The following is a 22,404-nucleotide window of genomic DNA, read 5'->3' on the forward strand; positions in this document are numbered from 1 at the left end:
CTGAAGTGACACTGACTTCTTTTACTACATGTGTGGTAGGTGAAGAATGCCTGCCAGGGGCCAGCAGTTTGGCCCACCAGTGCGCACGTCACCCAGGGAAAGAGCAAATGGCACCTTAGCAGTATTTTGAAAATTGGTTGGACCGCATGGGTCCCTTTAAGGGCTGGATGACTGGATTTAAGGGGTTGCTGCTGGTCTACTTTGTTCCCAACCTTTAGCATTTGAGATTGAAGAGCCGTTTCTTTAAGGAGCGAGGCTTCCTGCGACTGGATGGGGCTCGGGCGGGAGGAGCAAGTCTTCATTTAATAACAGGCAGCGTATTCTTTCCCTGCCTCTGGTATTTGCCACGTGAGGTGGGGAAGTGTGGGGGCTGGCATCTCTGGGGGAGCTGTGACCAAGGACTTGCTTGTTCGTGGAGCGAGGGCGCAGAATGCCGACAGGCACCGTGATTTGGGGGCATGCTTCCCAGAGCCTTACAGTGCTGCTTTGTTGGGAGAAAATTCCCTTCGTTACTGTGCTGAGATGTGCATGTGCTCTTATATTCCAACTGAACTTTCAATTGTTTTAACCCACCTGTTTGCCTTTTTCATTCCTAGGAGAGAAGGTTGCACATGTACATAGTTTATTGTCAAAATAAACCAAAGTCTGAGCACATTGTCTCAGAATACATTGATACCTTTTTTGAGGTAAGACCTATAATAGAAACTGAAAGTATTTCTGAATCTTTTATCTTTGCTCTCCCAAAATTAAAATATCATTTGTTCCTCAGGAGATTAAGCAATCCTCAGAAAATCAGCCTCAGTGACAAGAGCTCTGAGTACAGTCTCTGGTCCCATCCCTTGGCATTTGAAGACTGGGGTCATTGTGAAACGCGAGGGGTTTTATCAGCTTTAAACCTAAGGCTCCTAACAAATTCACAATAACTCGTGATCTACTTGTAACCTCCTTAGAGACTGAAATAAAATAAATGTTTGCAATGAAGCACGAAAGAAATCAATTGAAAGAAGGCCTTTAAGTAAGCCTAAGGACTTTGAAAAACAGCTCAGAAAAGTTTATGCATAACCTGGAAAATCCTGAGACGTAGATTCCCTATTGGTTTCAGAGCAGTGGCTTCTTTTACTGACCAGACTGTAGTTAGCCTGTCAGACAATTGCAAGGCTAACGCGTTGCTCTTTAACAAGGAAGACTTAAGATCCTATCTTCTCCTTTAAAACCACAGGACCTAAAGCAACGCCTCGGCCACAGGTTGCAGCTCACGGATTTGTTAATAAAACCAGTGCAGAGAATTATGAAATATCAGCTGTTACTGAAGGTGAGGAAATGGGAAGTGCATATTCTAGTGTCAGGAGCTTACTTGGGGAGCAGGCAAACCCTTCCTGAAGTGGGGAAAGAACGACTTTGGCAGAGTGAGGGGTATATTTTCTATTTTTAAAAAAATGTAAACCAGTCTTGTTACTTATTTTTAAATATGTCAAAGTCAGTTTTAAAAATTTTAATACAGTGCCTTGTTCAATATTCTCAATTTTTCATAGTCATCAAGTTCTGAATCAAAATGTTAATAACAGTAATAAGGTTTTTTCTCCCTCCACAGACTTTTGGATGCTGATGACTTAAGTCTTTTTCTAATCTTGGAGTCGTTGATAAAATTAAAAATTTACTCCTTTCCCCATCGGCATCGCAGTAGCCCCTGGCTGATTTAAATTCTTAAGCACAACTAAAGTCAGAATCATATGTTTCCATGATATAAAATGACCGTTTACATAAACTGAGTTTCCTTCATCTGTGAAACTCAGAAACTGGATCGAGAGTGACAGGAGCTTATCCTGGAATAAAGCAGGACCCTGCTTAGATCTAGTTGGGCTTCCTTTGCTGGGCCACAGCTTGAAATCCACGTCAGCCTTTGGTTGTGCTCTGGGGAGAATAAACTTGAGAAGAGAGCGCTGAAGTGCTTAGCATGGCTCATCCGCCGCCTCTGCTTTCCCTTGCAGGACTTCCTCAAGTATTCCAAAAAGGCTAGCCTGGACACATCAGAACTCGAGGTACTCGGCCGCCGTGCCATGCCCCCGGCCCCCCCTACTCTGGCTGTCCCTGGGAGGGAGGGGCCGGTGGGGTCAGCCCCGTGGGTGGCAGCAGTGTCTCTGCAGTGCCTCTCGGTGGCCCTCTGCACGCTTGAGGGCAGGAGGGGAGGGCTTGACCCTGGAGACCTTCCCTGGAGGCCACTGACCATCCCCTGCTTCCCCGCAGAGAGCCGTGGAGGTCATGTGCACGGTGCCGAAGCGCTGCAACGACATGATGAACGTCGGCCGGCTGCAAGGATTTGATGTAATACAGGCACTTTCGAGTCGCTCCTCAGGCCCTGTTGCTGTCTTTTGCCTGGGCCTAGTTTTCTCAGCTTGCGGAAAGCTGATCTTCTTGTTCGATTTTCTCTCTTCTGTCACTTTACTCCGCCCTGGCCGAGTCCTCCCATTCCTTGCCTGTGCATTTGATCTGCTCTTTTAGGACCTTCCCCTGCTTCCAAGCCCAAGGCCTCATTACAGAGCCACGCAGGGCGGTGCGATGGCTCTCAGGCCTCAGCTGTTGCCAGAGCTGAGTTTTTGTTCCCTGGCATTTCATACCCCATAGACTCTGGACGTAGTGGGAGGCAGGGAGGCTCCCCCCCCGACTGTCCGCCCCGAGAGCCCGATTGCAGGGCACGGCGCTCATCGCCAGGTGAGCAGGCCTTAGTGTGAGCTGCCGGGCTGCTCACGTTATCCACTCAGAAGACAGTCCCAGCCAGCACCTTTTTTTTTTATTTTGCCTATTAAGTAAGGAGCTGCCGTCTCTTTTCCTAGAGAAGTGGCGTTTAGTGTTCTCAATCTGTGGCTCTGGAACTTGAGCACACATCAGCACCTGGAGGGGCCCGTAGCCTCTGGCCCAGGGCTGCCCCCGGGGCCACTTCTCCTGCTCTGCCCAAATCCACCTTCAGATCACATCGTCGTCGATGGTCAGGGAGGCCAGTGATGTGCACACGGGGTGGCAAGAATTTTGTCCTGAAATTGTTCTGTTTGGGGTGAAGAATAGCTGTTTTTTTGTTGTTGTTTTTTTAAGCTCTATGTATCAATAGGAGAAAAACCCATTGATCTATGGGAGGAAATTTGGAGGAAACAGAATTTGAGCTATCTTATCTTAGACTGCAGCGTTTCCTTCTCCTCCTCCTCTACCCCCTTCTCCTTGTTTTAGGGTAAAATCGTTGCCCAGGGGAAACTGCTCCTGCAGGACACTTTCTTGGTCACAGACCAGGACACGGGACTCCTGCCGCGTTGCAGAGAGAGGCGGGTTTTCCTCTTTGAGCAAATCGTCATATTCAGCGAACCACTGGATAAAAAAAAGGGCTTCTCCATGCCAGGATTCCTGTTCAAGAACAGCATCAAGGTAACGCGTGTCCGTACGCGCATCTTGTGGGCTGATCAGGACATGTTCCTTTTCATCCCTTGTTCGTTATTTAGAGACGTCCCTAACCCGCTGCAGGACCTGTCGGGCCAGCCCCCTCCCTCCCTTCATCTCTTCCTGAGACGGCCCCGATCTCGGGCGTCTCGGTCTGAGCACAGCCTTCCTCTCTGCCAGACTTCCTTGTGGGCCCCCTCTGTGCTCCACCCTCCCTAAGACTCTGGGAGACTGATTTAATTTTGGAGGCAGGGATTTGGAGTATTTCTCCACAACCAGATTAAAGGCTAGCGCAGCGTCTTCTTTGCGCCCATTCAGTAAGGATCTGTTGTGCAGTCAGTGCCAAGCACGGGGCCAGCGGGGGTGGGATGGAGGAGAAGGACATAAAAGATAAAATTACTGCAGTGGCCCCAGGTCCTGAAGGAGACAGACCACGAGTCGGCTGAGGAGGCCGCAGGCCCAGCAGGCAGTCCCCGAGTGTCAGGCGCTGAGCCTGCCAGCCTCGCGTGCTATGTCCTGGTCCACCCGCTGCCCTCTCCAGCCTCAGGGCCTCCAGCAGCCACCTGGGCATGTCCGTCCATGGGCACAGCCTGCACGCCCCCAGAACTGGGGAGAAATGGACACTGCTGCCACGGGCAGCTGCCTGGGGAGGAGTCAAGGTGGACGCCTTCCACTGTCCACTCTTCCCCTCCCCACTCGCCCCCTCCAGCCTCACCGTGTGGCCACGTGGGGGCCCGTCAGGCCCAGGCAGCTGGCAGGAGCTCTCGTGCTCCTCAGGGCATCTCCATCACGTCAGCTTTTCCCCCATTCTCATCCTAACAGAAAACCACTCCATCACCGGAGAATTCTTTTCTGTGCATTACTTTATGTGATCTGCTTCCTCAGTGAAACCATTTTACACGTTCTTATGATAGCACCTAGGACTTTACGATACATCTTATATTTATAGTCAAGAATTTTTAAATGTTACCAGTTTTAAGTGTTAAGGCATGAACACTGGTGCCCTTTACAGGACTTTGAAAAGAGGTAATGCTGACCACATTGCAGGTTAGTTGTTCAAGTGCCCAGTTAAACCCCTGCCGATCCCCATATACCTAAGTCAGACCATTAAGAGCCTTCAGGCAACGTGTTTCTGAAGCAGCGGCGGCGACAGCTTAACCAAGAAGTGGTTGTTTGAAGCTGGATGCTGGGTGACCTTTTACTTGACCAGTGGACATCAAGGTGCTTTAATTTTTTTTTAAGGTGAGCTGCCTTTGCCTGGAGGAAAACGTGGAAAACGATCCCTGTAAATTTACACTCACATCGAGGACGGGGGACGTGGCGGAGACCTTCATTTTGCATTCCTCCAGTCCGAGTGTCCGGCAAGCGTGGATCCATGAAATCAACCAAATTTTAGAAAACCAGCGCAACTTTTTAAATGGTAACGTATGTCCTGTCCTGCGCGCACGCTGCTTCCCTGAGGTGCCCGTTCATGCGTCTTTTCTCGCTCCTGGGGCACGCGGAGAGCGCAGCGGGCCAGGCCCTGTGCTCAGCACCACCCTTCCGCACGCCCGTGTCATCTCGCAACAGCCCCCTCCGGCCACTGCGGTTGAGCCCATTTTACAGACGAGGATGCCTGAGTGGTTGGCAGTTTTCCCAAAGTCCCACGAGGGCTTGGTGGAGGAGTCAGGAATCAGGACAGGCCCCTGGTCCTGGGCGTGAGCCCTGCCCCTCGACTCTCCCCCTGCACCCACAGTCTTAACGCCCCAAGCGTCCCTGGCCTGGAAATCCCCGCGCTGGGAGGAAGGGAAGGCAAGACGGAGGTGGAAGTGGACAGAGGTGCCGGAGGCTGGCCAGTCCCTCTCGAGAATGGTGTTGGTTACACCGCAGGCCCCTTCTCCATGAAAACCCGCGGGGACTTCACCCTGGCTTCCGTGGCATGAGCCAGGACAGGAGTTCCAGAACTGCTAGGGGAAGCGTCTTCTCAGCACCTTATGCAGCAGCCGCCCTCTGGACTCTCGACCTCGGTGACCTGAACCACACGCTCCTCTTTGGGACGCAGCTTTGCTCTCAATTGAGTGACTTGTTGAGCTTTGAGAGTTCAGGCAGAAAGCGGACTCTTACTTAATCTGTCTTGTCTTTGTCCTTTTCTTCGTGCCCCTGTTCAGTGCCTGCACCCAGCCCAAGAGGCTGTTTCAGTGCTCCTGTCCCAGTAAAACCACGCCACCCTTGCAGACCCCCCAGGGCCAGGTCCACGGGTGCTCCGTGAGAACAGAGTCCCTCCATGCTTCCAGCCAAGCATAACCAGCCACCAGGTGTTGCCTCCAGCTTCCTCTCTTGATTGCCTGGCTGGTCATTTGCACACTTGCGGTTAGAATCGGATATGTTTGGGAGAAGAGGGGGTGTGGTGGGGAGTGTTTCTGTGCCTATGGAAGAAGCTTTAGCTACTGTGGTGGCGACTGAATGCACCTCTTTGAATGGGACTTTCTTAGGACATGGCATGAAATACCAATCCTTAGCACATGGCTCCTGGGAAATAGCTAAACTTTTATCATTTTCCTTAAAATAAAATGAGCCGCCATCAGATGGCAAGCATGAAGTTTCCTTGACCACTGCTCAGTCTAGGTAATAAGGTGGTACCAGTCCCAGGGCACGAAATGAGGCCTTGCAGGCCAGCTCCTCCTTTCCCTCCCCTGGTTGCAGTTAAGAGACCACGGCCAGCGCAGCCTTTGTGAGACATCTCTTGGCTCCAGGAGGCTTTCTCCACCTTCCCAGTGCCTCCCAGGTGGGAGTGGGGTATCTCTGCCATTGTGTTTCTCAGAGGTTTTAACATGGTAAGAACTCGGGTGTTGGTATTCCACGGAGCTTGCCTGGCAAGTTTCCTGTGAGTTGGTGCAGATGATTACGTCACAAAACTAAATTGCTAAGCCGAGAAACGGGACAGCTCGTGGAGTTCTCTAACTTCAAATCTGCAAGACAGGGTGGTCTACGAAACCCCCTGCCCGTATAGCAGCCAAAAAGCTACTCGGCTCTTCACCAGCTTCTCCCTTGCCTCAGCTGCTCTCTGGCATCAAGAAGACCTTTCTCGAAGCTGGGCTGCCCTTTCCTACCGCCAGGGAGCGGCTGGTTCCTGACAGTTGCAGCTGCGTCAGCCTGTGCGGCCCTGCTCGGGGCAGGGGCGTGGAGGGCTCTGCTGCCCCCTCTGGAGGTGAAGTCCTTGTGGGCCTGGCCTCGTCCACTCCGGCCTTGCCATAAGTGGACCGTCCCCTGCCACTCACACACCTGGTTTCCTCCATCAAGTCTTATTAACTCCTCAGGAAACAGGAGAGTAGCAGCCAAGCCTTTTTCTTTTCCTCCTACAACTGGACAGTAAAAAGCTGCCGGCTCTAGGAAGCTGGACTGTCAATAGACCATCAGGATTAGCAGGTGCCTCAGTTTCCCTCTGGCCTGACGGTGGGGCCTTCACATCCAGCCCTTCTGTCGATTCTCTTAGGCCCCTTTCTTCTTCCCTGGCTGCCCTGATTGAGTCCCTTCTACTGTGTCTTGCTCACTTACAGCCTTGACGTCACCCATCGAGTATCAAAGGAACCACAGCGGGGGCGGCAGCAGCGGCGGCGGGGGCGGCAGCAGCGGAGGCGGGGGCAGTGGCGGGGGCCCCGGCAGCGGCAGCAGCGGCAGCGTTCCCGGCACGAGCCGGAGCAGGCCCTCGCGGATCCCCCAGCCCGTCCGACACCACTCCCCGGTGCTGGTCTCCTCTGCAGCCGCAAGCCAGGCAGAGGCAGACAAGCCGGCAGGTACGTGCACCCCCAGCCCCTCGCTGCCTCCCCCCAGAAGCAACCTGGCCCCGGAGGCCGGCCCCGGCCCGGCGGGCAGGCACCCGGCCACCGGAGAAGGCGAAGGTCCCGAGAGAGAAGCGGAGCCCATTCCCAAGATGAAGGTGCTGGAGAGCCCCCGGAAATGCCCCGGGAGCGCCGCTGGGGCGAACCAGGATGCCACGGCCAAGGAGGCGCGGGGGCCCGCGGAGGAGCGCCCGCGGGCCGGCCTGGGCTCCCTGCCCCTGGGCAAACCCCGGCCCGGGGCCATCTCGCCACTTGGCTCGCCGCTGTCCGCGTACCCATCTCCCCTGGGCAAGGAGCCCTTCCCCCCCAGCAGCCCCCTGCAGAAGGGGGGCTCCTTCTGGAGCGCCATCCCCGCCTCCCCCGCCAGCCGCCCGGGCTCCTTCACCTTCCCCGGGGACAGCGACTCCCTGCAGCGGCAGGCGCAGCGCCTCGCGGCGCCCGGCAAGGACACAGACCGCATGAGCACCTGCTCCTCGGCCAGCGAGCAGTCGGTGCAGTCCACCCAGAGCAACGGGGTAAGAGCACCACGGAGCCGCCACCCGCCCGCCCCACTGCCTCTGTCCCGCCAGCTCTTCTAAACCGCGCGTCGCCGCCACTCTCCTCCTACTAACTCCCAGCTCGCGGGCTGCGCTGCAATAATCAACTCTTCTGTGCACTGGCCGAGTAGACACATGTGTAGCTCTGTGTGTGAGCGCGTGGCCGCGGGCCTGGACGGTGGACGCGCCGGCACGTGGGCGTGAGTGCACCTGCCTTCTAACCTGTGACCTGCCGCCCAGGGTCTACTAACTCTCCTTGGCTTTGTCTGTGTCTCCTTCACGAGAGAAGCAGATCAGTGACCTTCCAAAAGCACCAGCTTTACGTCTTTTCAATTTTCCAGCCAGCGAAGTATCTCGGAACTTCTTTTTTCAGCCCCTGCTCTTCTTTACACACTTTTTTTCTTTTCTGGAGGGGTTGATTTCCCTGCTCCCTACCCCTATTTTAATTAAAATCTGTACACTTTAAACTTTCTGCTCATTGCTTGGTTTTGCTCTTTCATACCTTAAGTTACCTTTGCAGCATTTTTGACTCACCTGCTGGAAAAAAAAAATCCCTCAAGGAAACTTCCAACAGCAACTCAAACCAAACTAAGCTGACAAAATGGGGGGCAGGAATCTCTCCAGTGGAAATAGTTGCTCCACCCAAAGTTTCACTCTGGAAGAGAGACTATTTAGGACATCTGGAGGGCGTGCCTCCCACAGAGGTGGTGGCAGGTGGTCTGGGCAGCTCTGCGCATCCAGCAGGGGGCGCACTGCAGGCCGGGGCTCACCTTGCACTCACCTTGTCCTCCAGCAGAGGGGTTGCTGCGGTGGGTTTCTTCTGTGTCTTCCTCTCTCCGCCCCAACCGTCTCCTATCTGCAGTTGACCAGGTAGCACTCACCTGAAGGCCTGCATGAGTGAATAGAACTGTTTTCCCGAGCATGTACGTGAGCTCTTTATAAATTTGAAATTTCTCTAAAAGGGTCTGTGTCTCTCTTTATATATACATAAATCTGGCTTTTGCATGTATTTCTATTTCTTCTAACTTCTATTAATGCCTCATTTGGGTTGACCTGTTCTTGTCCTTTCCTCCTGTTTTTTTATTATATATGTTGTTAAACTCAACCTTTATATTTAATTGAAGAAATTACAAAATGGGTTTTGAAACACTTGCTTGTACTTGAGTCATTCTCAGAAATAAGTGTCCGAGGCAGGCATCCTTTGCCAAGTCATCATTTTCGTGGCACCGCGTCCTCCAGGTCAGTTAGGTGCCGATGTAGATTTCAAACACAGGCAGGCAGGCAGGCAAGCAGGGAACGCGGATTTCCAGCCGAGGCACGGGCAGGCCCCCGGGCTGCAGCACCTGCGTGCCCTCGGCAGACGTGCCCGTGGCAAGCGTGGCCTTCACCCGCCGCCCTGGTGCATCCGACCTGTGGGCGTCTCTTGAGCTTGGGCCACCTGGAACCATTTCCGTTAAAGAAAAGAGTTTTCAGAGTCTTTTCCAGAACGTACACCTCAAGTGCTGCGGGCAGAGTGCCGTGCTGATCTTCACGGGATGTTCTGAGTGTACATGGCGTTAGGGCCGCGGGCTAGCGCTGTCCCCGGCGCTGCAACCCCACTGAAAGGCCGTCTGTGTACACACCTTCTGGCGAGTTTTAGGATGGGAGAGTTGCCTTATGTTTCTGCCCCCTCTCTTTTTCTGATGTGGTGGGTAACCTGAAAAGAGAAATCGCCAGTGTTTTAGACCAGTCAAAAGGCCTGACAGAAATGCCCCAGGGACCTGGGAAGACTGGCCGAGGCTGGAGGCCGGTGTGGAAAGGTCCCCAGGGTGCTGAAGCATTTCCGTGTAGAGGGTCCCCCGCCCACCTGCCGGGCCATCTCCCCTGAGCATCAGCAGAACCTCCTCCCTCCTTGACCATGTGCACGGAGCTGTCTGCAGTCACAGCCACCGCCCCTTCCCCCCACTTTGCATGGACCGTTTTACAGAAAGTCCTGCCAAGAGCAGGAGAGGAGTGGGGTGCATGGCATTCGTGGAACTCTACTCTCGGCCCACCCACCTGGCAGCGATAAAAGTGCCCGACCCTGCCCCACCCTGAGCAGGTGTTGTGAGAGTCCCACCAAGTCGATTTCCAAAGTCTAATATACCGCCTAGTACACCCCTTTTACTATTGTGGCAAAATCTCCAAATAATAAGACTCAGATTGTGAGACTTAACCCTCATTTCTCAGGCGGGTGTGATACCTTGCCGAAAGCAGCTGTGCCACCGAAGTTGGCTCTTGTTTACGTTTTCTAGCACATTTGCCTTTGAAACGTCAAAACTACGGTGTGCCCATGCAAGTAAAACACTAAGGTGCAGACCAGAAAAGTAGAAGCTTATGTAAACGAGCACACAGGCCAAGGCACACCACGAGCCGAATCCTTTGAGCTGAGGGGCCCACAGTCGGGCATCCACGGGGCAGAATAAGCGGACCTTTCAGCAGATCTGAGGAGCAAGAGCGTGTAGCTCCACCCTTGTACGTGGGCACGCCTGGCCCCTGGACATCCCAGCACACGGGCCCGTTGGTGCTCCCGGGCTCTGTGTCACGGGAGGAGAGCAGACAAAGGGCACGCGGGCTGCTTCTCGTTGCCAGAAGGAAGAGGTTCGTGTGCCCAGCTCCCCTACCTGGCTCAGCACAGCCCGTCGGGTGTCTGCTCACCGCTGTCTCCGTGCCAGCTCTGGGACCCCAGGGCCAAACGGCAAGCGGGCTCAACTGACCAATACCACCTACCCTGGCCAGCACCAGCACCAGGAGTCCGAGACCCCAGCAGAGGTCGGCGTCACCAGAGTCCCCGGAATGCGCAAACGCTTTCAACAGACCCACCGGGAGAAGGCCCCCACATGCCCGCTGAAGGAGCAGGGGCCCGGGGCAAGAGACGACTTGGGATTTGGCAACAGCCTCTGCTTTCTCCTCCTCCCCTGAAACAGAGAGGTCACTTGTTAAACGAGAGCTTGGGACAGATACCAGCCTTCGTGTATCTTCTGGAACCTCCTCGGTTTGTGGGTCTGGGTAGGTGGCCTCAAGAAATGATTGTCGTTTTGCGTTTGCACACCCATTGAGTGCCCACTACCTGCCAATCACTGCGACAGACGCTAAAGATACCGTTGTGCTCCAGAGAGAACTTGCGCCACCAGGCTGCCGGGCAAGTGTGGCCCAGCCCCCCCCGCCACCAGTGGTCTCCCGAAGCCGGGTGCTGTAAGTCGCAGGTGTCAGCGAGGCCTGCGGCTGCACTGCCATGCGGGGCCACGTGTTCCCACGACAACAGCTCCTTCCTGCCACAACACCTAAGCAAGGCAGAACAACTCTCCTTACGAGCAGAAGAGCCATCGGCTCACCTTTCAGGTGTTCTCCAGCCTTCTTTTGGAAAGGAAAAAGAGGTGGAAATGACTAGCCAGGCCAGCAGCTCTGCATCCTCCTGGGATCCACTTCCTTGATTGACTGTCTCCATCATCTCATCCGTCAGTTAGTCTAAGGGCTACTCTTTGCAGCTGTTAATAACTCTTCTTTTCAAACGTGCACAATGCTTACCGTCATGGTACCATGAGTTAGGAATAACCGAACAAGACCTCAACGCGACGACCGAGCCAGTAACTTTGAAGGGGCAAAGAAGCCCGGACTCTAAAATTATCAGGCTTCCAAAAATCGAGCAGCAGCATCGAGGTGATGTTTTTTTTTTTTAGATTATCCCCAAGTTGCTTTCTAGAGAAAGGCTGGTATTTTTAGCACACAAAGTGAGCCACAGGCAATCTGGAAGGAAAAGTTAGAAGTGCCTCCGCCTCGGTCTGGTAAGCCCCTCCCGGGCCACCACGTAGTGGCGCAGATGACGAGGCCCCCCACCAGCACCTCTCGAGCCGTGTGTCTCTGTCCCTCTCCCCTCTGCAGAGTGAAAGCAGCAGCAGTAGCAATATCTCCACCATGCTGGTGACACACGATTACACGGCAGTGAAGGAGGATGAGATCAACGTCTGTCAAGGAGAGGTCGTTCAGATTCTGGCCAGCAACCAGCAGAACATGTTCCTGGTGTTCCGAGCCGCCACCGAGCAGTGCCCCGCCGCCGAGGGCTGGATCCCGGGCTTCGTCTTGGGCCACACCAGTGCAGGCGTCGTGGAGACCCCCGACGGGACACTCAAGTGAGGGCCGGCACGGGGCGGCCGGGCGGGGAGAGCCGCGCCGCTGCCTCGGCAGCACCGGGCACACTCGCGGCAGGGCGGGCATCCCCCGCTGCCCACACGTCCGGGCGGGGCCTTCCGGTGGCCGCACTTGGAGTCCCCGGCCTCCTTCAGGCCGCTGGGCAGGGTACGGCGGTCAATGTGGGTGGGGCGTGAGGGTGCACTGAGGACTCCTCCCTCCTCGGGGGCTCGCCAGGGGCGGGCGGTGAAGGTAGTCAGTCCCTAAACTCCAAGTGGGGGCCGGCCAGCAGCACCTGCCCAGCCCCCGCCTCCTGCAGCCCCCGGAGGGAACGCGAAACCCGCTTTGCTGCATTAAGCATGAAGTTAAAGAAAACAGAAGTCAGTCTGGTGGCACTTCTTGTCACAGGGCCTGTCCAAGGAGGCTCTTCACTGCATCCCTCCCTGGACCCCAGCCCTGGAGGGCCTGGCCACAGGGGTCTGGAGGGGGAGGACCTGGGAGGCACCCGCAGGCCCTCTCTAGAAGCCTGCAGCCGGCCCCAGACCATTCCCACGGCGGGGAGGGGAGACAGTGAAATGCCGTGCTGCGGCCCAGCGCCAGCCGGGTAAGCCCCTCCCCGCTCAGGTCCTGGCCGTGGGAGTGTGGCAGGACACTGAGTGTCAAGGCCTCCCCAGGCTTCAGCCAAAAAGATGAGAACCAAGGGATTTGCTCCCTGAGCATGGTGGCGCCCTGGGCTGTGCATGCAGGGCAGGCTGCCCGGAATCTCGGCTCCACTGCGTCGGCGCTTCTGGCACTACAGGGCTCCTGGCTCAGGAGAGTCTCCAGGCTCAGCAGGAGCCCAGGCTCAGCAGGGGCTCCCAGAGTACCCACGACTCCTAGTTCAGTAGAGGCTCCAGGCTCAGCAAGGGCTCCTGGAGCAACCAGGGCTCCTGGCTCAGGGGAGACTCCAGGCTCAGCAGGGGCTCCAGGCTCAGCAGGGGCTCCCAGGGCAACACAGGCACTGGGCTCAGAAGGGACAGTGGCTGACGTTGCAGATTCTCACTTTATGGTATTTCTCCATAATATGTAGAAATATTTTATTCTAGTACGTTGTTCAAGGATCCCATTTTATACAGTTTCCTCAAAAAAAAAATTCCTAGATCTCTTTGTGTTTTAATCCTTGGGATTTGATTTAAGAATCCCGTGGTTTTGCCTTGAGGCCGTGGAGAACAGGCAGGCAAGTTCTCTGCAGGGATCCCCTGCAAAGGCTGTCGGGCGCCCTCGATGGTCCAGGCTCAGCATTTCTTCCCCAGTGCTTTCACCTGTCACTTGCGGAACACCGGAAAGACATGGCACTAACAGTGTGTAATTTTGCCCCTAGGAAGTCAACATCTTGGCACACAGCACTCCGTTTAAGGAAAAAATCTGAGAAAAAAGATAAAGACGGCAAAAGGGAAGGCAAGTTAGAGAACGGTTATCGAAAATCGCGGGAAGGACTCAGCAACAAGGTATCTGTGAAGGTGAGGAGGGGGCTCCAGGGGCCTGGACTGGTCCTCCGTGAGCAGGAGGGGCTCAGGCTGCTCCAGGGGGAGCAAGGAGGGCCCCGCTCAGGAGGCCGGCCACCTCCGTCCCCCGGCGCCTGGCTACGTGGGCAGCGGCCGCCTGGTCTTCAGCAGGGCCATCGGGCACCGGTCGGCTGTCCTGCGGAGGTGGCCGCGTGCACGCGTCTCCTGAGGGGCCAGGTGTGCACGCAGGTGTCTCACGCAGCACCGTTGGGGGACTCAGTCATCCTCAGCAAGAGGCCCAGTCCCACTTGGACTGGAAGCGATGCTGAGCTTTGATGAGCTCAGTCCTCTGTGGCCACAGGGCCTTACGGGCCCACAGGCCTGGGGCCAGCAGGAATCCCCAGATCAGCAGGACTAGGGGCAGGAGCCCGCTGGACTTGCCACGGAGGAGGAAATGGGCATCTCCATGTCCCTGCAGCACTTGGTGGGAGTGGGGAGAAAACCACCCGCATTGGTACTGCAGGGAGCGCCCGTGTGTGCTTTAAGGCCGCAGACGCCAGTGTCATCTGCTTAGGTTATACCCAAGCAGGCCAAATGGGTCCTCCTCACCCTGCAACAGTCATCGCAGCCCTGGATTTGAAAGCGTACGCCTTACAGAGGCTGGCCGTTTGACTGATCCCTGTCCACTCTTTCCATTTCAGCTTCTCAATCCCAACTACATTTACGATGGTGAGTCCCGCTGTTTTTCCTTCTAGTTCAGGGCCCACGGGGCATTCACGGAACCCTCCAGCGTAGCGCAGGGAGGGGGTTTGCTCTGGAGCTGTGGGCGCGGGCGGGAGCCGGGCGTGACCGGCCTCTCCGTGCTCCTTCTCTTCCAGTTCCCCCAGAATTTGTCATCCCACTGGGGGAGGTCACGTGCGAGACGGGGGAGACCGTTGTTCTCAGATGTCGCGTTTGTGGCCGCCCCAGGGTCTCCATCACCTGGAAGGGCCCTGAACACAACACCTTGAGCAGCGACGGCCACTACAGCCTCTCCTACAGGTGAGGAGCCCCTTCCGGGCCGGGCCGGCTGCCCACAGCAGGGCCCCAGGATGTGGCCAGGAAACTCCCTCCACCGGAGCAGCCATGAGTGGCTGCCGGCGGCCCAGCCTGTGCCTAGGAGGGAGCGCATCCATACCTGGGTGTGTGGCAGACCCCTCCCAGAATGCCTGGTCAGGCCCGGGACCCGGAGTAGAGGGGCAGCGAGGCCACAGGGGCGCCGGCACCGAGCCCTCTGACGCCCACCTCTTCTCCCACACGGCAGCGACTTGGGAGAGGCTGCCCTGAGGATCGCCAGCGTGACGGCGGACGACGACGGCATCTACACGTGCATCGCTGTGAATGACATGGGTTCAGCCTCGTCCTCGGCCAGCCTCAGGGTTCTAGGTAAGACCACCCGGGCAAGGAGGCCGCCGGGCCGTGGCGGGCACTGGGCGAGGACGCGGCATCCTCCCATCCACAGCGCGTCCCTGTTGACGGGGCCCAGAGCCCCTCCGGGTTCTCCCGCGGAGCACTGCACATGCAGGCCGGGCTTCACACAAGGCCAAGGCGGCCCGCAGAGGCCCCCGTGGCCGAATTGGCACGAGGGCCTTCCTTGCTCCGAGTCCACGAACCCCCAGCCACTTAGCAGACCGTCCAGGCAACACCTTGGCTCCAAGAGAATCTGGTCTAAGGTGCCTCCTATGTAGCACGCAGGTAAAAAGAGGGGATAAGGAGGTGACGTGGGGTGACGGCAGGCACCCGTGGACTCTGTGCCTGTGTGTCCCACCCTAACGGTCACCCACCCAGGCAGGTCCTGTCCTCTGTCCACAGAGGGCCCCCAGCGCCCCGCTGCCCAGCAAGGCCCTGCAGAGCCCACATTTGAGGGCTTTTTAATTCCCACAACGCGGCTTGACCTGTGCAGGCGCTCAGTGGACGGCGCTCATGGGTGGGTTTCCGGCCCGCTTTGTGCAGGCAGCAAGGTCAGCCACCCTCCAGCAGCTCCACACGTGGGACTGAAAGCCCACAGCAGAAGGTGAACTGAGGCCTGGAGCAGCACCCTGTGTAGTGAACAGCACGTGTCTGTGAATTTCTGTCCTGTGTGTATTAACCTCAGTACATCATAGCTGTGAAGAAGTCTGCTCTGGGGATCATGGTGCAAGAAGGAAAATGAATCTCGAATTTGAGGCTCACTGATTTTCTTATTTTAAAAAAGATTCCGTGTTATTTAAAATTTTTAAAAATTTCAGCACAAGGTATCACAGAGGTTATACAGGTGATTCTTTTGAAAAATCGAACCGTAAAAGCCAAGGAAGTTTAGAGAGGCGTAAGACTAGCCATCCCTTGGAGGCACACCTGGGACGAAAACAGAAGAGGAAGTGCGTGTCCATCTCGGTCTCAGATCCATCTGCGCCCCACGAGGCCGTTAGGCGTTCTTCTCACCTCCTCACGTGGGCCATCTCCAAATGGCCTTGCCGCCTCTGGGAAAAGCTGTCTTCTCTGCAGTCGTCCATAGTTGGGTGGTTCCATTTTCAGTAGCACGTGTGTTCAGCCCCGTCTCTGGAGAGATCTCCCCTCCACAGCTGTCCAGGACCGCAGGCCTTAGTCCTTTCTGTCTGTTCTGCCCCCTGAAGCCCCCGTCACTTTCTCAGCAGTTGGGGGAGCAAAGGGCATGTTCTGAATCTCTCCATGTCCAGGCAGGGAAGCGGACGGAGGGTTTCTTTTGAGACCCTTCAAGTCTGGGCTCTAGGAGGGAATTCCGAGTCTAGAGCAATGAGTCTTGTGGCCACGAGGACATGGACAAGACCCCATAATTGTGCCAGAGAAAGCAGCGTGAAAAGAAAGCCCCGTGGGCCACAGGCAGGTGGTCTCTGGGGAGAAGGGAGGGGTGTGACTTGGAGGCGGCCCGGGGGCACTGCACTTGGAGGTTCTGGTTCTTCAGCTGACTGCCAGCGACAGACTGGGCACTTAGGCATGTGCCCTCCTGTGTGTGGGCAGTGCTCATAATGCAAGTTCGTATTTAAAACTTAAAAAAGCAGAACCTTTCAGCAAAAGAAGAAGAGGGAAAAATACTGTCTTTGCGTAGGCATGAGCCCAGCGTTTCTTACTGGGATCTGGTCAGTTTTCCCAATTGCCTAGGGAAGTAGCTTTGTTTTATAAACGAGACGCCAGCTGTAAGTCCTGGTCTAGCTGATAGGAGCCGGCAGCAGAAAGGCCTGCAGGTGCACAGGCCAGTACTGACAGCCCCACCTCCATGAGCCTCCAGAGGGACGGAAAGAAGAGCACAAGGTAAAATGTGGCCTTGGGCTCAGGTGACTATAGCAGAGCCCTTTGCCTCCTGTGTGTGTCCTTGAGTAAGAAAGTACCATGCCCTTTGTGTGCAGTGGGTGCTATTCCGGTTTCTGGGAGGACACCGCAGATCATACATAGCTGCGACCCTTGTGGAGTTTACAGCCGAGGAAGGCAAGAAATGCTGTAATAACCCCAAAGAGGTGCCGATAGCTGCGGGGGGAGATGGTGTCACCTGTGAGAAAATCAGGGAAGGCTTCATGGAAGAGGTAACAGTGCCCCCCAGTACCTTGAAAGGTGAATCAGATTGGGCACAGCTTAAGGAAGTGCTACCCCAGGCGGCTACCTGGGCAGGGGCGAGTATCAGGTTGAGAAAAGGACTTAATTGGCTGGAGCACAGGGCAGGTGGCAGGGTGAAGGAGACGTGAGACTGGAAAGAGGCCAGGTGAGTGCGTGGCACAAGTGCCCGGAAGCCACAGAAGGTCCGGGGGCCGCGGTCGAAGCTGTGCCACCCCCGGCACGTCTGGCCACTGGGTCTTGGGGTTTGGACCCGAAGCCGTCCTCAGTCCTTGTGCAGGACGAGCCGGGAAAGAACGGCCTTACCTTCCCTGGGACAGTCGGAACGCTGCGGTCACTGCCACAGCGGCACTCGTCTGAGTAAAATTCTCCCCTTGCGGGTAGCACGTTTGTGGTTTAATCACAGAAAACCACGGGAAAGATAGTTAATTAACTAACATGAGACCATGGGACGTTAGTTAACTTCACAGCGAGCCCTGCGTCTCTCACGGCCTTGAAGGACGTGGCGATGTCTGACCTGCCCAGCGTCGGGTCCACGCAGCCGGGCCATTCAGAGGGGATGGTCTGCAGCCGCGCTGTCCAGTAGAAACAACACGCAAGCCACAGGCGTCATCGTTAAACTTGCCTGGAGCCATAGTGAAAACCAGCTGAAGTTAACTTTACCAGTAATTTTAGTTTATCCCATTATCGCCACAGCATATTCATTTCAGCCTGAAATCGATATTAAGGAATTATTAGCAAGCCATTTACACTTTTTTGTGCTAAGTCTCAAAACCTGGTGTGCACTTGCAAGTATGGGCATCCTCCCTCAGACCAGCCACATTTGGAACGCCCCGTATAGTCGCACAGGCCTGGAGCCTTCCCCGCAGGAAGCACCCTGTAAGCCGGGCTCAGGAGCTGCTGCTCTTGTTGCAGGTCCAGGAAGTGACGGGATCATGGTGACCTGGAAGGACGGCTTTGACTCCTTCTACAGCGAGGTGGCCGAGCTCGGCAGGTATGACCCGAAACCCAGAGCCTTGGGCAGGAGCGGGGCGCGGGGCGCAGCACGCCCGGGATAGGCGCCAGGGCCCGCAGGAGTTTAGCGTTAGGTCTGCGGGCAGCCTGCCGTTGCGCTGCCCACCCCCAGTTAAAGTCTGCCTTCAGCCAGGGTTCCAGGAGAGAATTAAGGTCTCAGGCCGCAAACCGCACCTGGTGTGTCATCTGTCACCTCTCCGTGGCGTCTTAGGACAGCACCAGCCAGGTGCCGTCTCTGGGAGAATTAAGTCATCACCCAAACCGAGTTTTTGTTGGAGCTCATTCCTTGGTGGAATCCCAGCTGAGCAAGACCGCTCTGGTCTCGACGTTTCCGCTGTGTGGGGGCGTTTAGAAGACTCCAGCACAGCTGAGGTGGCTTATCAGAAGCAGCCGCTGCTTGCACAAGCTAACCTGGCTTCCGCTGCTTCCACAGAGCATAGCCGATTCTCCCGAGGAAACCGGGGCTGGGGCTCAGCATGCTCTCTCGGGCACCCAGGCTCCCTTTCTAACTTGTGGCTCTGCCACCCGTACCACCCAGCATTCCTCCCTATCTGGGCATCACATCCTATGGGGCAAAAAGGAGCAAGTCAGAGAGCCGCTGGCTGAGCATGTCCCTTTTGAAAAACTGGCCGGGAACCCTCCGCCAGCAGCACCCGCGGGCGGGCCGTGGGCCGTGATTGGGCCCCTGGGCCCTGCGTCCGGCATCGTGCTGCATCCTCAGTCTCACCAGTGCTTGCTCTGCAGTGGCCGGCTGGTTTTGACCACAGGCTGACACGCCTTAAAGGCGAGGCCCCTCTGCCCGCCATCGTTCCCCCTGGGCCCCTCGCGGGATGGCGGAAGCATTCCAAAAGAGTAGAAGCCACAAGGCCTCTTAAGGCCCAGCCCAGGCACCCCCCAGCTGTACTCCCTCCGTGCAGGTGGGCAGAGCCGGTTGCCGGCCAGCCTGTCAAGGGCAGCAGGAAGGGGTCCTGCCTCTCGATGGGCAGGGCGGCAGAGCGTTTCAGCTCCCTCTAATCTCCCCTGCCTGCCCTGAGGCCGCAGGTTTCCTTACATTCCTCCCGCGTGCAAGTCCCCCTGCAGCCCCCAGTGAAATCACAGTCCACTGTGGCGGTGGTCTCAGGCCGGAGGCCCAGAGCTTACCTGAATCAAGCCAGGGCAGGTGAGGCCCCTGGGGTGCAGTCCACCAGGTATGGCGAGACCAAGGCAGGGCGACCACAGCAGACTTCCTGTTCAAAACTCAGGTCGGGCTGGGGAGGCAACCGGGCAGCTCACCCCAGCTTCTTCACGGGAGGTCCAGTGTCCTGGGAGAGAGTGGAGGCCGCCTCGCACGGCCTGGCCTTGAAAGTCGGATTGTGTTGCTCCTGCCACCTTCCGTGGTCGGGGGAGTCACAGGCGGGCCCAGCTGCTGGGGTGAGGGGCCAACTCTGCGTTTAGAGACAGGCAGGTGGCAGAGGGACCGGGCACGGGCATGACACGCCGGGGCCCTCTTGGTGCCGCAGTCCCAAGACCTCCCTCCAGGGGGTGGCCAGGGCAGCGGGGCTCAGGACGGCTGGGCTCGCCCACTGTGGGGCCACCTGCCCCAGCCCCCAGGCCGGTGGTCTTGTGTGCCCACACCCCCGAGTCCACCGAGGGTCACCTCACGGTCGTGTCTTCCAGGGGCAGATTCTCTGTCGTGAAGAAATGTGATCAGAAGGGAACGAAGCGAGCCGTGGCCACCAAGTTTGTGAACAAGAAGTTGATGAAGCGCGACCAGGTCACCCATGAGCTTGGGATCCTGCAGAACCTCCAGCACCCCCTCCTCGTGGGCCTCCTCGACACCTTCGAGACCCCCACCAGCTACGTCCTGGTCCTGGAGATGTGCGTGGCCCCACGTCCCTGCCCCTCTGTAGCCTCAGACTCAGGGGCTTCCGCGAGTTGTTCCCTCCAGAACAGGGGCAGAGCCTGGGAGTTTAGAATCCCCAGAACTTCTGAAATACACAGTTGCTATCAGAGCACACCGTGGCGCCTCGAGCCAGGGCAGAAAGAAGCCGAGTCTTGAGTGTGTGCCCAGGGTGGCGCAGCGCAGCGCCCCGCGAGGTCCCTGCTGCTGCCGGCACAGGGGAAGCCCCGATCTCAGGGCAGTGGTTCTCCGCCAGGGCTCTTTGTCATGTCTGTGTCGCGCTTGCCAGGCCTTGGGGGTCCAACCCACATGTGGAAGTAGAGGCCACCACGCAGCCCCAAGTGGCAGCTCTGAAACCCTGGCCTACCCACTTTCTAAAATTTCTGCAACGTCTTCCCATTAACCATGTTTAAAACTCCTATTCCTCACTTTTGGAGGAGTCATATCCTACATCTGCTAAGATTTGCAACTTATCCACTGACACAAGCCAAACCTTTGCCACCATTGGGAAACTCTCCCCCTGTTCCTCGGTGAGAGAGGAGGAGGTGCAGGAAGAGCCCCTGCGGGGTTCCCCAGGGACAGGCTCACACGGGGCCCCCGCTTCCCGCTGCTCCTCCCAGGCCTGACCTGATTTCCCAAGTATTGTATTCCCCTTCTTTAAAGAAACTGTGAATGCTTCCAGCACACGCCTTCGTGGGGCCAGCAGCCCCCAAGGCCGCCACCCCCACCTCCCGACAGTGCAGTGGGTCTCGGGGACGTTTCAGGAAGACTCTGCCCGCCCAGAGCTGCCTGGTTTGCCGTCCGAGGGAAGCCGTGAGGCCTGTCCCCTTCCGCCAGGCTGGAGCAGGTGGGCGCAGGACGGCGGCCCCCCAGCCTTCCTCGGGCCACACCCAGGCAGCTCTAGCCCCACTCTGCCTCAGAGCAGCGTGGGGTTCTGGGGCTCAGCCCTCAGCCCTGGTTTCCTCTAAAATCATGACTCCAAAGGGCTGTTGGGTGAAATGAGGTGATCTGTGTGAAAGAGCCAGCGTCCAGGCACAGGCAGGTGCCTGAGTCAAGGTACCCGGAAGGCTCGCTTCTGGCCCTGAGAGCTCAACGACACAGACGCAGGCTTCGTGGCCCTGGGGACTTTTAATAAGACGAGTCCTGGTCAGAGATTTCCCAGCAGGCTCCCGTTTCTGGCTTAAAGGTCAGTGCTTTCCACTGTGATTTCCTTTCACTGGAAAACTAAATGGATTGGCCTTACCATACCAGTGAATGGGGTTTAGTTTCTAACTAACAACTTTCTACCAGAGTCCCATTGGTTCGTGCCTGTTCGATTCCAGACAAGTGGCAGGTCTTGCCGTACATTTCTCTTTTGCAATAAGGAGGGCAGCACAGATGAGTGGTTCAGAGAGGAGGCCCTGGTCATCCGGTTGCCTTCCCAGAGCCTCCACCCAGGAGCTGGCTGAGCCTGGAAAGCTGGGTGCCTGCTCTTGGCCTGTATTCTCAGCTGTAAAATGGGAACGATAATAGCACTCTTCTTGGAGGGTTCTCATATGGATTAAATGAGCTGGCATGAAGCACTTACTCCGCTAGTGCCGTAGAAGTGGTTTTTAATGTGAAGAATTTCACAAAAGGAGAATTTTTGCGTCCCACCCTAAGCACGGTTGCATTTGGCCTTCATCTCTCCCATTTCCCAGGTGACCCAGCTGAGGCCCGGTGGTGGCTGTACATCCCTCCTTCACTCAGCAGCCCCACGGGATGGCTGAGCACTGCCCGGGGCGCCTGCCCACGGCCACTTCCCCAGTCGACTAGCAGAGTTCAAGTCTGGGCCAGCCGGGTGGGGCCCGAACTTTCCCTCTCAGTAGTGAAATTCTTTGTCCCCTACTGGTGTCTTCATAAGGAAGTTTTTTTAAAAAACAATCACCTCTTCCTATAGTTGTACTTTCAGGTGGAGCCATAGTCCTGAAATTCCGGTACCAGGTTAATAACAAGAGAGGCAGATGCGTTTATTTTCTCTTAGCCCAGGGAGAGGTCTCTGATGTGATCCTCTGTCGCTCGTCCCTCCCTCTGCAGGGCTGACCAGGGGCGCCTGCTGGACTGCGTGGTGCGCTGGGGGAACCTCACGGAAGGCAAGATCAGAATGTACCTGGGGGAGGTTCTGGAAGCCATCCGGTACCTTCACAACTGCAGGGTAGCACACCTGGACCTAAAGGTTGGTGGCGCACCCCGGGCCGGGGAGCAGCGGGGCCCTCCCAGGACACGGCCCCGTCACAGGCTCGTCCTCTGCAGCCAGGCCAGGGGCCCGCCGGGAGCTGGGGACGAAGGGAGGAGGTGGGAAAGCAGCAGGTGGATTTTCCCATCTCTGCTCTTTAAGAGCTTGCCTTCAAGTGATACAAACAGTAAAATATTAGAGACCCCTCTGAGGTCTTCAGACATTTCCTGGGACTTCCAGGACATCCCTGTGGGTTTTGCCGGGTAACTTAGAAAGGAAGCGGGGTACTGCTCTTAGTGCCAGAAGG

The 22,404-nt window shown here is 56.6% G+C and overlaps 1 protein-coding gene across 3 annotated transcripts in view; it reads left to right on the forward strand.

The window, feature by feature from the left end:
- TRIO (trio Rho guanine nucleotide exchange factor) overlaps positions 1-22,404 on the forward strand; it is a 380,125-nt gene that overhangs the window by 355,038 nt on the left and 2,683 nt on the right. For 2 of the 3 annotated variants that reach the window (XM_058306993.1, XM_058307004.1), the window contains 15 exons: positions 597-686; positions 1,220-1,312; positions 1,989-2,039; positions 2,245-2,322; positions 3,220-3,411; positions 4,666-4,843; positions 6,960-7,756; positions 11,678-11,925; positions 13,284-13,422; positions 14,109-14,136; positions 14,286-14,448; positions 14,711-14,832; positions 17,926-18,004; positions 19,681-19,881; positions 21,959-22,097. In XM_058306993.1, the coding sequence (XP_058162976.1) occupies positions 597-686; positions 1,220-1,312; positions 1,989-2,039; positions 2,245-2,322; positions 3,220-3,411; positions 4,666-4,843; positions 6,960-7,756; positions 11,678-11,925; positions 13,284-13,422; positions 14,109-14,136; positions 14,286-14,448; positions 14,711-14,832; positions 17,926-18,004; positions 19,681-19,881; positions 21,959-22,097 (2,598 nt within the window). The remainder of the gene's footprint in view (positions 1-596; positions 687-1,219; positions 1,313-1,988; positions 2,040-2,244; positions 2,323-3,219; positions 3,412-4,665; positions 4,844-6,959; positions 7,757-11,677; positions 11,926-13,283; positions 13,423-14,108; positions 14,137-14,285; positions 14,449-14,710; positions 14,833-17,925; positions 18,005-19,680; positions 19,882-21,958; positions 22,098-22,404) is intronic. The other variant, XR_011645465.1, reaches the window with a different exon arrangement.

Source organism: Dasypus novemcinctus, chromosome 2 (assembly GCF_030445035.2).
Source record: "Dasypus novemcinctus isolate mDasNov1 chromosome 2, mDasNov1.1.hap2, whole genome shotgun sequence".
Lineage (NCBI taxonomy): Eukaryota > Metazoa > Chordata > Mammalia > Cingulata > Dasypodidae > Dasypus > Dasypus novemcinctus.